The sequence below is a fragment of the Tigriopus californicus genome, chromosome 3 (genome assembly GCF_007210705.1).
Source record: "Tigriopus californicus strain San Diego chromosome 3, Tcal_SD_v2.1, whole genome shotgun sequence".
Lineage (NCBI taxonomy): Eukaryota > Metazoa > Arthropoda > Copepoda > Harpacticoida > Harpacticidae > Tigriopus > Tigriopus californicus.
In genome coordinates, this window is record NC_081442.1 from 11,478,959 (window position 1) to 11,492,639 (window position 13,681).

General features: G+C 39.3%; 1 protein-coding gene across 1 annotated transcript; it reads left to right on the top strand.

Moving 5' to 3' along the window:
• The first annotated feature begins 4,380 nt into the window (after positions 1 to 4,380).
• LOC131877513 (uncharacterized) lies at positions 4,381 to 11,367 on the top strand. The gene is made up of 16 exons (XM_059223203.1): positions 4,381 to 4,972; positions 5,036 to 5,067; positions 5,133 to 5,202; positions 5,327 to 5,377; positions 5,785 to 5,924; positions 5,997 to 6,147; positions 6,213 to 6,299; positions 6,563 to 6,595; positions 6,659 to 6,710; positions 6,781 to 6,818; positions 6,933 to 7,033; positions 7,380 to 7,396; positions 7,479 to 7,545; positions 7,607 to 7,633; positions 9,195 to 9,270; positions 11,177 to 11,367. The coding sequence occupies exons 1-16, from the start codon at positions 4,816 to 4,818 to the stop codon at positions 11,299 to 11,301; spliced, it is 1,224 nt and encodes a 407-aa protein (XP_059079186.1). The 5' UTR covers positions 4,381 to 4,815; the 3' UTR covers positions 11,302 to 11,367.
• The last annotated feature ends 2,314 nt before the right edge of the window (positions 11,368 to 13,681 follow it).

Sequence of the window (13,681 nt, forward strand, 5' to 3'; positions counted from 1 at the left end):
ACATTTCCGCTGTTTGGAGTAAGCACCAAATTGCCTGGAATGGCGACGACTTGATGCCAAAAATTACCGCAGCCATTCGAAAGATGGCTGGACCATTTTCCGAGTCAAAGTTCCTCCAGAGATATCTGAGAGAATCTCGATCCGAACGGAGATCAATAGATAGGAACATCTTGCTTATATCCGAAATTATTGCCACCTTTCGTGCCCTGAATCGTAACTGGAGTTCGACGATATTTGGAAGCAGGTTTGGACCGGTGTGGACGAGATCGTTTAAGGACAACTTTGAGTTCCTATCCTTACTTGACCCATTCATAACAATTCGGCACTTTGTTGTGGTGCTTTCCTTTAACACCGGATGTGTTTCTAGATAATAAACGAATCGTCCATCCTGAGGGTAAATCTCTGTGTCTGGTACGAGTTCTGAAGTGCCTTGCTCAGTCATGGTAGTATAGGCTTGATTCAATAACTCGTGTTGTTCGGGTTTGGACCGTTTTTCAACACTGGCCATGACACATTTTGCTCGAGTGAAGTTGTTTCCCAGGTAGTCTTCTGGGTTGTCAACCTTCCAAAGTAGGCCGGTGCTCCACTTTTTTTCTCGTGTGGATGGTACCTCGTGATTTTATTCATCATATTCATGGCTTCTTCCTCCTCCACGGTTAAAGTATTGTCCACGGGAGCAATGCCCAAATGCTCCTGTTGCCAGAAACTCCTCAGGTCAACAGAGCACCGGGAGGATGTAAAAAGAACTGTGTAAGTAACAGAAGGACACTCTACATGCAATTTTGGATGGGCTCCACAAAGTACCCAGCCAAGTTTTGTCTGTTGAGCGGCTGGTTCCAAAAGTGAGCCTTTGACTGTTGATCCCGAACAAATATGAGTGAAAATGGGTTCTCCGATGAGCACATCCAGTACGAGTTCATCGGTTGACGGGTAAATTTCTGTGAATTTTAGGTCCCTCAAATGTTCGTAATCAAGTACATTAAATTCCACGGGTTTAACGGGTTGAGCAATGGCTGATATCGTTGTAGCCATGATGGGGTCGGATATGAATGTCTCATCCAACGATTGAATTTGGAAGCTCACCCCCTTTTCTCGTGAACGTTTAGATTGGCCACCACCAGCCACACTCATCTGAAGGTATTGACGAGGTCCATCTAATCCCAACACCTTCGCACATAGTCGCGTGATAAGGTTTTGTTCTGCAGCAGCATCCAAGAGAAATCGGACCTTCATTCTGTCCTTGCTATACGGACTCTGAATGAAGCCGATACACGTACGCAAAATTCCCCTAACTTGTTTGCTCCCAACCTGCTTCGTGAGGGAAACGATCGGAGTGGCGATCTCGTCCTCCAATCTCGAGGGAGACGGAATGGCGTGTAATCCACCACTTCGTTGCTGGATATTCATTGAGGGGGAAGAAGGAAAATGCGTCCACTTGCAATGTCTCAAAGGATTGGGGCATCCATTCACGGTGCAATTTGGCCCCTTATATATCTTTCGGTGTTCATAACTGAATGGCTCCAAGCAACGCGTACAAAGCTTGCGATTCTTGCGTATCTCTTCCACGTCCTCGCGTTTCATTTTCTGCATCAAAAAGCAACTGAGTGGTCGATGTCCGGGCTTATTGCAAAAAACGCAAGGTTCCTCCCGAGTTGATAGAAAAGTGGCTGGTGCCGACCCTTTACCAAGTTTTGTCTTGGGCTTAGTGTTGTCTTCCACACCAATGTTCTCCTCTGGAGCAAGTTTTACCTGTTTTAGGATAACGTCCAGAAAGACTTCCTTTGATATATAGGATACTATGGGGAGGTTTGGATCATGTTTAGCTTGAACTACCCATTGCCACGCTTGAAGTGTATGTTGATTGAGCTTCCTTTCACATAAGGCAATAAAAAAAGTCGTACTAAGATCCTCCGCGGTAAGTTGAAAGCTGTCAAAGCTTTGAAGGGTTTGATTCATGAAGGAAAATCCTTTTAGCAGAGACCCCTTGTTGTAATCTATGACTGGCATGTCAATAAGTCGATTTACTATTGTCTTGATCTGAAATGCTGGATCATCAAAGACTCGACAAATCTGGTTGACAGCTTTCTCATAGTTGTTTTCAATTTCAGGGAGATATTCCACCAATTGTAGCGCTTGTCCCTTCAAAACCCGCTTCAACTCTTGAAGGAGTTCTATTGGGCCCTTGCCGATTTCCTTCAATCTGGCCTCCGCCCTCTCCCATTGAAGTCGGAAAGTAGTGAAACCAAGGACATCTTCTCCATCAAAGGCTCGAACTTCTTTTGTTACGTCGTATTGTATGCCAATGACGGCTGCCAGCTGAGGGTTGATCCCCCTCGAGCTACCTCCACTTTGAGAAGCATTATCACTAGGTTGGCCATGATTACTCAAACTGAACTTGTCAACTTCCCGACGCAGTTGTCTCAAAACTGTATATTGAGGATCAATAGACGCACTTTCTGGGTCTTCGCCTTCACCCTCAAAAGACGCCAAAATATCTTGCAAACAATCGTCCAGACTCTGATATTTCAACTCCAAATCACTCATTGTTTGAGTTAGGGTTCTAATGCGATGGATTCTGTCACTGGAGGTAGAACCGATTATATTCAGTTCATCAATATCCTCACGTAAAGCATTGGCAACACGGGTGAATGCGGCTTTAAAACCCCTTCGTCTCTTGATAGCTTGTATCCGATTGTCTGGAACTGCCAGGCTTGACGGGGCGAGGCCCTCCGACGCGTGGGAACCACTTTGAACTTTTGACATGATGCTCACGAATTGTATCGGCCAATCAATCTAGTGGATCACTCAAGAGGTAACACCTCCACATTACTTGATGTGAGACGATTCCCGATCGTTGTAGACAAGAGCTCCTTGTACTTCATTAAATGGACTGTATAAATTAGGTTGTACTGTGTCCGGTAAATCGGGGCCTTTGGTACACTTCCCCACCTCGGGTAAAACCCCCAAAGTCTGATATCCAAATCGACCCGCGGATCCTCAACCGGACCCTATGTTACGGCTAATTTTTGCCGTGTCACTGGACAAGATGATCGAAGGACCATGTAACTTTTTTTGGCGCTAGAATAAGTTTCCAGATAAGTTAATCCTAATCACAATTGAAGTCAGCCATTTCCACTTTTCACGTTTATTCTGCTTACGAAGCTCCTATATAAAACGCACGAACGAGTGCCAAAAAACTGGGAAAAAACAGACGAATTTCACGAAACTTCACTGGAAACGTGACAATCCTTAAGCTGTTGGCGAGAGCAAATCCCTTTACCAAAGACCAGACGAAGGGGAAAAATGTTGGATTGCACTGTGCCCAAAGAGCAAGAAGATCGTGAAAATATTAATCAAGCAATTTTTACCTTAATTAAAACATTGATACTTGAATATCCAAACAAATAAAACCATTTTTTAAATCTAATTTTACATTTTTCAGAACTTATTTTGGCTGATTTTCGTAACTCAGAAACAAGTGGCAAAATCACGACTTCTTCTTATCCCTAATGATGAATAATGAATGTTGCCGTATGTGATGATTAGTCACCTCAGTTGGCGCAGAAAGGTCGAAAATTGGGATGAACCCATTCCAGATACTGTTTGGGCTCTTTCATTTGATTTCATTTCATTTTGTGTGCCACCCAATTAATAAGAATTAGAATTTACTAAAGCCAAGGACCAAGCAAACTACTAAGGACGAGCAGAAAAACTGCCTGTATAGAGTGAGTATTTTTTCCATGTCATTTAGTATTATGTTATGGATGAAACCAATCAAAAGTAAATTATAGCTGCATGGATGTAAAAACCGGAGGCACTATAAAAGTTGTAAACATTCTAGAACAACTGAAGTGATCCAAAAGTGTTTGAAAACAAGTCAAAAAAAGTTTGGAAAAGCAAGCAAAAAAGTAAAATGTGCTTTAAATAATGATTGCACAAAAATGAATTGCAGATACTAAAGCAAAAGTAAGAATGTATGTTTTTCTTCATTTTGTTTGCGCTAGGTTGCTTTACTACATGTGATAAGGATGGAAGATACTAACCGGGCAAATTCTGATTAACAAAAAGTTAAAGCTGGCCAGCTTTTACAAGATTGCGAAGTGATCCTTCACATAATACATGTTCGTTAAGCACCGGTGCTCTCTAGCAATCACGATATGACTAATTTAATTTTCAGGTAAATCTGAAAACCATGCTTGACCCTGACACCCAAAAATGCTATGAAATTTCTTGTCTGTAACAAATGAATGATAGTAAGACTTGAACACCTATTGGGGATGTCAAGTAAACGAAATTCAATGAAAAATATGGTCCGGCACCCTGATTTTGGGCATTTTGGGGAGAGGGAGCTAAGACAAACATCACCGTCAACTCGCACCATTCGCCCATTGAATTTTCAATATTCGAGTGATTTTGAGCGAGTTGTGTTACAAAACCCTACTAAACGAACATGTTTGGTATTAATCAGTGAACGCACTATCAAATTGGCTCAATACCACAATGCTAATTGCCTAGACAAGCATGTAAAATGGAAAAAATGTCAAAATCCAATGCATGCACAGTGCGGTTTGGCTGGGCATGTTGTCTTTGATTTTACTCCATGGAATGACATCAGTTGTCCATGAACGCGTTTACTTGACTAGCCCTATTAACGAAGCTCTCTACGACCACCATGGATCCTGTCTTTCGCTGAACTATTGCAAAGAGTTGAAGTATGCAATAAGTGATGCATCTCAGGCTCTTAGTGCACTCGATGAAATATGCCAAAGCAATGTGGATTACAAAAAGCAATGCAAACCTGTCTTGGTGAATTGAATGGTCGGGGGGATTCAGTTGAACGTTGGTTTTAGCCCGAGCAACATGGTCAGCATTCAATTGGGATCTGCAGCACTTATCTGCTTTATTGTGGTTCTGAAGCATGGACAAATTTCGGCGAAGGATGTGGACACTCACCAGAACAGAACAGGGAAATGTAAAAGGAGATTCATGTGAGACCAAGTTGTTTTGAGTTTAATGCATATCTCTTTCGTTTTAGTTTTGTCTCTCTTCAGTTTGATCCAATTCCCGGTATTTAGTAACGGTCCAAAATCTAATGGAAGTTATGTTCAAATTATTATCTTTTTTCGTCATAGAATGATGCTTGCCCAGGCAGTGATGGTCGAAACGGCTCTTGTTTCACTCAAGGGGAATGTGATCAAAGAGGTAAGTCGATATTTTTCAGTACAATTGGGGTTGTGGCATTTATACATAAACATGTCAACCTGACCTTCAATATCGGAACTGACATCATATTGGAACAAGGATTCAATTCAAAATGTTGTTTTAGGCGGAAACGCGGGTGGATCATGTGCTTCAGGTTTTGGTGTCTGCTGTGTGTGTAAGTAGACCCCGATCACTACTTTTAAAAAAATATTTAGCTCACCTGTTGGCATGAGTTCTAAGCTTAAGGAAATATTCCCGTACGTTATTAAGGGTCGCCGTTGCTTTCTCGTACATGCCAGGGTGACGATATTTGATAACTGATTAAATATCTAAATCTATTTCAATGATTCAATTACATTTTTAAAAAATACTACACCCTTAATATGCATGGAAGAAGTAAATAATTCCACCAACTTTTATTAAGCTTGTTTGGTCTCATACTATTATTGTCTTTTCAACAATGCAAGAAACCGCTTCATTGAATTCATTCTTTTAAATGCTTAAAACACAATGGTTGAGCGTTTTCGTTCTCAATTTTTGTCCTGATCCATAATTTGAAAGCGATTTGTCGGGGAATTTCAGTCATCAAAATGTGCGGACAAACCGTCAACACGGAATGCAGTTACCTGGTTCAAACCAGACTGACACCGGTTCCTTCAGATTGCTCTTACACCATTTGCAAGTCCAATCCAAACATTTGCCGAATCCGACTCGACTTTCAGGTACCTAATTTCAAGTTGAAGACTCAAAAGTCAACAGTGCAATTGCCTAAACGTTCGGTGTTGTCTTTCCAGAGTTTTGATATCGCTGGTCCGACTTCAGACATGATAGCCGATGCGACTGGTTTGACCTCCATCGGGGATTGCTTGTCAGACTCTTTCTCCTTCACTGCTCCAGGAGGATTGGGATCGCCCATTATCTGTGGATTCAATACTGGTCAACACAGTAAGCTTTTATAGTAATTCCTTTTAGGTGAAGGAACCTCGTTCCATACTTCAAACCACTTTTAGTGATCTTGGATGCAAGTGACTCGTGCAATGTGGCCTCTTTCAATATTGATCCAGTTGGAACGACAGCCCGAGAATGGGACATCAAAGGTATTATGACAAACATTTTTTACTGAGTTGTCCCGATTTAGTGTCTCTGAGCTTAATAAGCGCATTTGTTTTATACAAGCATTCGCAGACACCTACCACTAGATGGAGTTTCGAGCATTCAGGGTGGCGTAATTTAGATTGGAATTCTAAATCGAATGAAATCACGCCATTTTTGCGCTTGTCTTTTTAGTGTCCTCATCCATTGATGGACATTAAAGATTGTGTTGGAATTGTCAATTGATTTTTATTCTTCTCTTATTTAGTTACTCAATTTGATTGCGCGGATGAAGCGGGGGGTGAGAAAGTTTTAAGTTTAAAGGTTCTAAAGAGGCAAGCCGGTTAACATGTAATCGTTTTAGGACCCCCTGGATGTCTTCAATATTATTCAAATCCTACAGGGATCGTACGGAGGTTATGGTTTTTCATAATTTTACCGAACATGTTACCAAAAATTCTTGATTTTTTTCAATTTTGTTTTTAGCTTTGGATTTCGTCCGTCAGTTCCACTAACAGGTGATGGTGAGTTGAGTTATATGATACTGATTAGACTGCGGATTAAAATCGTCGTTAACAAAGGTCATCCTTAAGAAAAATGTTTTCGTGAGCTCATTCCGTGATCAATATTTTCCATAGAGACACATCTTTCTCAACAATGCTATTCGATGTGTTTCCGGCAGATGGCAGGAATGTGCAATCTGTGCTTTACTGTGGAAACAACTACTGCCTTGATGCCGGTAAGTTTTAAATCTAATAGATCATCTGAAAATCGTCTGGGTATATATTGTACCTTATAAGATATACTCTAAGGAATAATAAATGACCATGATATTCATTTAATCATGGCACAACAATGCGGCACCTTGACTATGAGTTAGTTAGCTCAATCGAACTTCGAGATTTTGAAAAATCACATCATACCATCTATCTAACAGGACCTAGGGCTGTTAAAGTTTGGTGACACGTGAAGAGCCCTCTTCCTTTGCTTGACAACCTTTTCTTTCAAAATTGTTGAGAGCATTTGACCTTTTACTAAATTACTCGAATGAGCTGTACTAATGTCAGCACTTCTGCTTATTCTAGAACTCATTTGGTTTGAGGTAAGGTTTCCTCACACGTTTTTTTCTTAAAACTATTTGCTTTTCTCATCTTTTGATAACACACCAAGCATTTTAAATTTAGCTCACAAGTGGGTGTGACGGATATGATGAGTTTAACCGACAGCGAATGTTCTACCGATTATCTCTTGGTGAGTTCATTTCTATGTAAAAGTACGACTTTCACTAAAGAATGTTTTTGGGCGCCCTTAGATTCCACGAGCGAATTCACCATCATCGGTAAGAAATAATCGCCATAGTCAAAAGTCGCAGATTCAAATTTAATAAGGAATAATGTTCTACTGATATGGCTGTAATAATGTTTTCGTTTCTTTTTCCACAAACAATCTTAATGTAGTAGCTAGATTGTCAACTTTCCTGTCTCATCGAACCCGTTGCCATCAGAGCTTTTGTTAGGTTTTCTCTTGCATCTCAACACTTTAACACAATCTGGCTCTTTGCTAAATTGAATTTGGTTTGTTAACTCAAACAGAAAAAATGTTTTAGTAGGGTGTATTCTTTTGATGGTTATTATGCAATACGGGTTCGGTATGAACAAGCTAAACTTCCTTTATTAAACGGTGTCTTCGTAACAAAGCATAAATTGCTTTATGGACGACTAAAGAGTTTTATTGGTCTATGGCGATTTCTCCCTTTCTTCGTACATATCAAAAGTTACAATGATGAAACTGGTTTTGATAACAATTCATTCAATGTTTCCTAGATTAGAAAATTAGGACGCTTCAAAATTTGAAGCCTTGATCTTGAGAACTTTAGATATCTTTTCTTTAATCGAAAAGTGAGCTAAAACACGAACAGAATGTTGGGGCGAGTGCAATTGAGTATCTGACACGAATTTGAAGTATTTAAATTTAAAGAAATCGGCTTGACTCCAGTCTTTTGAAAACGACGCAAGTCTGGGATAGGTCTAGATAACAAAAAACACATTTTTAATATTTATGACCTCTTACCAATCTGACCTGTACCTATAATTATACCCTCTTGCTTTGAGCAGATGCTCTTTGATTTTACTTAATTGTATGTGAAATGGCTGGGAAATCAGTGTCGCCGAGATGGAACCAAGTTTGAGCCTCTTTCCCGAAAGCAAACTCCCTTGAATTAACCTTTTTTTTGATTGGGATGCTCGGGTTTAAAGGCGAACCTCACCCGGACAGAGAAGCCATCCATCAACTAGTATATTATCATTAAAAGCCAGTGTCTTGTTTGGACCAAATCGTTCTCCATCTGTTGGTGTGGATAAGCGTCTAAACGTTTCCTCGAGAAAGGTCGAGATAGAGAGTCAAACCAGTGGCCTTTCTTGCTTTGGAAAACTAAGCTAACCACTGAGCCACTTCTCCTTTTGATCTAGTTGCAATGCCAGCCTTAGTAAGTTGATTGAGCATCCAACACTGATGAGTTCCTTTTATATTAATATTGGCCACCTGATAGACCTGACAAAGCTCCAGCCCTCCTAGAACCAAATTATTCGACCTATAAAATGCTTCGCACTACAATTAACGATGCCGACTCCAGTATTATCCGTAATTGTTCAGTTTTAAAGGAAGCTAGATTATTGACCAAAATAAGCGATGGGATTTGGGATGAGTGGGCTCCCATGCCACTCCCTCTTCCTCTATAATACTTTGAAATCGGAATCAATGCGTCGTAGTTGGCACTTATTTTTGCACAAAGAAGGAACAACATTACGCGAGAGTCAAGGTGGGTATTTCCGTGTTTAGTGGGCTGTTCTGACTAAAAACAATTAAAAATGTTAATAATAATCTATTCTTGATACTCATAGCCAGCAATAGCTGATCGTGTGTGCGGAACTGCCTTTAATACTGAAGACCTCACGGCTCCCTCCGAAAAAGTTTGCAGTAAGACTAAAACTTCCTATATATGTTAGTTTAATGAGCTTGTGTAGATGATAGAAAATAGCTAATCCGTCAATGGGGCACCCCCACATGGTTTCGTGAGTGCATATTTTGCGATGCTATTTGTACCCAGTTGCACCTACTGCGAGTATCACATAGTTTCGTGAACGCACATTTTGAAATGCGTTTGGGTAAAATTTAGTACTGTCGCATTTCAAAATGTGAGTTCACGAAACCACGTGGGGGTGCTCCATTTCATAACTTGGGTGGTTTGATTGAGAAAAACTAGAGTGTATAACAAAAAAGACAAGGATACTACGTGACAAATTGCTGTCAATAAGACGACAAAAAATATTTTTACACGATAAGCCAACATTACCAAATAAAATAAAATGTATAAATTTACAATTTTTACTTACCATAATATTTATCTAATATGTGATCCATCCAAACAATAGAGTTGTCAGATCTTCTTCGGCTTTGAAAGTTGGAAGGGGTTGACTTCGAATTTTATTTAACAACATCTCCAGGGCTGGCTTAAAACCTATCATTTAACACTTGGTCCGAGATCCAGTATAGTAACACCCCGCAATAGCGAAATTTTTGGGAAGCAACAAAACTTTCTCAGTTGAGGTCAAAAAAGGTGCAAAAATGTTGAAATAAGATTGGAAGCACTCACTTTTGGGTGATTGAGGCACAATCTGCCCCACAAATTGTGCGTTGATCCCTAAAAGGGCGTACGAACGTTTTTTTGCTCTTGTAAACATAATAGGTACCCATAAAAATTCTTATCGATTTAGAGTAAAATGACGTTCATCAAAAAACGAAGGGTTCTTTTTTGATCTTTGGGCAAAGATGACACCAATACGAGAAAAGATGTCAAATATGCAAAGTAATTTGAATTAAAACTTCTGGGGAAAAAATTATGGAAAAATGAACCATGCTAACTCGCATAACTTAACACCTGTTCTTTAAAATTGAAATTATTTTATTTTTGAGCAACCATTTAGACAGACACACTTTAACATACTAAACTAATGCAATGAATAGTTTTTGCTATTTTATGCCTTGCAGATTGGTGTACGCACAGGTAACCATGAATGAACTAAGAAATGTACAACTGAAGTCAAAGCTTTTTGTTTAGCAATGGAAACAAAACAATCTCAAAGTAAATTTAGTGGATCAAGAAGCCTCTGAGCGTCGGTGAAAAGTTTCAGTCCACTGGTATTTTAAATAATTTAGTGAATTCTAGAACCTAGAAAAATCTGAAACTACTCTTGGTCAAATTCAATACCAAATTTTTAATTCTTCAATGGTTTCACGAACCAAAAAAATGGAAAAATGCTGTTGATCAAGTAGCATTAATTTTACTCAACTTTATACTCTTATAAGTTTTTCGTCTTTCATTCCCAGTAGTGGTAAGGAATTCCAACCGAAAAAAATTAGGAAACAATGCTTTTTGAAAAAGTCCTAAAAGCAAATAACGGCCAAGACTAGTAAATGCGTTTTGAAAATGCATTAGGATGCCCGTTCAAGCGAAAGTATATGAACATATATTGAACATTTGTTGGGTCAAGTTAATTCAACCATAGTTTGTTTTTTCTGAATGATTCGCGAAATAGGTCTTGACTGTCAACTCCCAAATCTCAGGTATATAAGGTATCGTGTGCTCACAAAAACATTTTATTAGTTTTCTCTGTATTGTACTTGAGGTTGTTTTGGCAATTAAAAGTTTATTGATTGACGAGCTAACTCATAACGTAAGAGAAGAAATTGGTTAAAAATGGAAATATTGCCAAAACTGACTTCAAATGTCCTGCTCCTGATCTTGGAAGTGTCAATTCTACATTTTCCGCTACTAGACATTTGTACTGTTTCATAAATTTGACTTGTCTCTTTTTGATTACAGCCGCACTCCAACCATACATTGTGACCTTCAAGACCGACGAGGGGGAAACCGATGATGAAAGGATGGCAGCCCCAACAACTGGTTCTGTGGGGTTTTCGCTCAAGTACGTCTACGAGCAATGCTAAATCTTGAATCCCATTCTGTGAACGAACTATTCCATGAATGAAATAGAGCATATTGCAAACAATTGTTTATTGTAAATGAATTGAAATAGATAGGGCTTACAATAAGGACAATCATCTGATATTGTACGTTTTCAAAAGCATTCATGAGCTTTGTCCCAACCCAGGATTTAGGGTCACTTGTAGTGACCGTAGAGGCTTAATGTGCGTTTTGNACGTTTTCAAAAGCATTCATGAGCTTTGTCCCAACCCAGGATTTAGGGTCACTTGTAGTGACCGTAGAGGCTTAATGTGCGTTTTGAGAGCACCTTCAAGCCCTCGAGAATCCAGGTTAGTTAAAACAATGAAGTCCAACTCTCTTCTTTCTCGGGCTCCTTCATTGTTCAATTTTCTGCCCTCAAATATTCGTACGGCCTATGTAGGCGTTGATCCAGTAGCAAGATTTATGTCAGACTTGGACAAGTTTTTGACTAAAATTCCTGATCAACCTTATATTTAAGGGTTAGCCTGATCAGCCAACTCCAATTCGTTGGTCGATCAAATAATATATGTATAAATAAAAGTCAAGTAAAATGAATAATCTTCTCGTCTTGAACTGCTTGGATTCCAATCCCGGTAGCGGTAAGGAAGTCCGCACAAAAAATAAATAAATAAATAATTCGTTGGTGGATCAGATATTATAAGAAAATAAAGGAAATTAAAATTAAGACGTTTTTCGTCTTGAACTGCTGGGTTTCCAATCCCGGTAGCGGTAAGGAAGTCCGCACAAAAAAATAAAAAATAAAATAAAAAATCATTGCAGTTCTTGAATCTTTTTGGATTTTGGTTCGGGACATTTTTCAATCCCTTTAGAAATCGAGTGAAAAAGATTTTTTTTTTGCGAAAACGTATCAACTCGGGCTCACACCATTGCAAGGTGACTTTCAAGATGTTCGAAATTTGAAGCAATGGGACATTTTTGTACCCTCTTATTATGAATGTCAAATGAATTCAAAGGGAAGCAAGCGGTAAAAAGAAAGAGTAGGTCCAAAAAATATAAAAAAATCAACATAAGGTTTCGATTTTTTTGCATCAATGCACATTTCAACCGGTTAAGACATCTGTTTACTAGATGTGGTCCATTACTTTCCCAACACCCTACACTTCATGCCTGAAGTGTTTTTGCTTTGGTTTAATGCTTTTCGGGCGGGATTTTTGGTTCCAGTTCAGGGTCGTTTTGATCCATACACTACTAAGTATAAACTTGAATAGAGACGGAAAAGCAAATCACATTGCATATGATTGCATATTATGAGCACATGGCTGACGGTAATTTTGTTACATACGTAGCACGGACGTTGTCCGCAATATCGTCCTTTTGCTTCACTAATAGCCTAAAATATGACATGTCAGAATTCTCAAACCACGAACGCTCTTCTTTTGAAAATGACCCTGGGGGGCCTGGACCCGACAGCCCTTCGATATTTGACTGAATGGTTTGCATATTAAGCTCTGATGAGATTGGGTGATGATGCAAAAATATAGAAGCACAAACTGCCTGAAGATAGTTTGGTCTGAGCCATGGAGGTCGCAGTTTTACTGCAGGTCTATTTAGTCATAGATGCCCACACGTTGCTGTATTGTCTAGAGCTGTGCATCGGATCCGACTTTTTGGATCCGATCGGATTCGAATTCGGTGAAGATGTGATGTATCATTACGAGTAGGCCTATGAAACTGACCTGCGAGTCTTCCCTTTTGGTAAGCGACACTCTGGTTTTACATTTAGTGGGAAATTTACGTCTTTCTCTCGAAACCTCTCTCTCTCTACTCTAATTGGGATTCAGCAGCCTTACGTCACAAAATGCGAGCAAAATGTAGACAAGGTTTGTCATTGGTTGAAATTGCGGGTAAGAAAAGTTAAAGGAGCAATCAGAGTAATAACTGTCTAAGTAAAAAGGCGGGAAATTCAAACTGATCGAAAATCGTCATTTTCAAGGTCGAAGTTTCACATGTTCCAGTAAATAATTTTGGCCAAAAATGTTACTACAACACGACTTTTTATGTAGCCGTTTAAAAATCAATCAAAATTAGAATCATTTTTGCATCATACTCTGGGCTAGAGGGAAAAAACCTTCAGACCAGTACATCAATCTCAAGCTAGTGTCGGCAAATCCTTGTACTGTATATAAAATGTACTGTAAACTTGACAATGGCCCGAATGCAAAACACTCCAACTGCCCCATTGCTAGATTTCACAAGAGATAGTCGCATCTATCATTGAATGATCATTTATCAAACAAAAATTACTGGCTGAGATTAATGCAAAAAAGAATGTTTTACCCATAGATAACTTCATATATAGATCGATCAAGGGCGCTGCGATCGCATGTTTTCGTCTCAGCT

Coding starts and splice junctions, on each gene's coding strand:
- LOC131877513 (XM_059223203.1), top strand. CDS start 4,816: ATGGTCGGGGGGATTCAGTTGAACGTTGGTTTTAGCCCGAGCAACATG. Junction 5,068..5,132: donor TCAGTTTGATCCAATTCCCG/GTATTTAGTAAC, acceptor TTTTCGTCATAG/AATGATGCTTGCCCAGGCAG. Junction 7,634..9,194: donor GAGCGAATTCACCATCATCG/GTAAGAAATAAT, acceptor TGATACTCATAG/CCAGCAATAGCTGATCGTGT.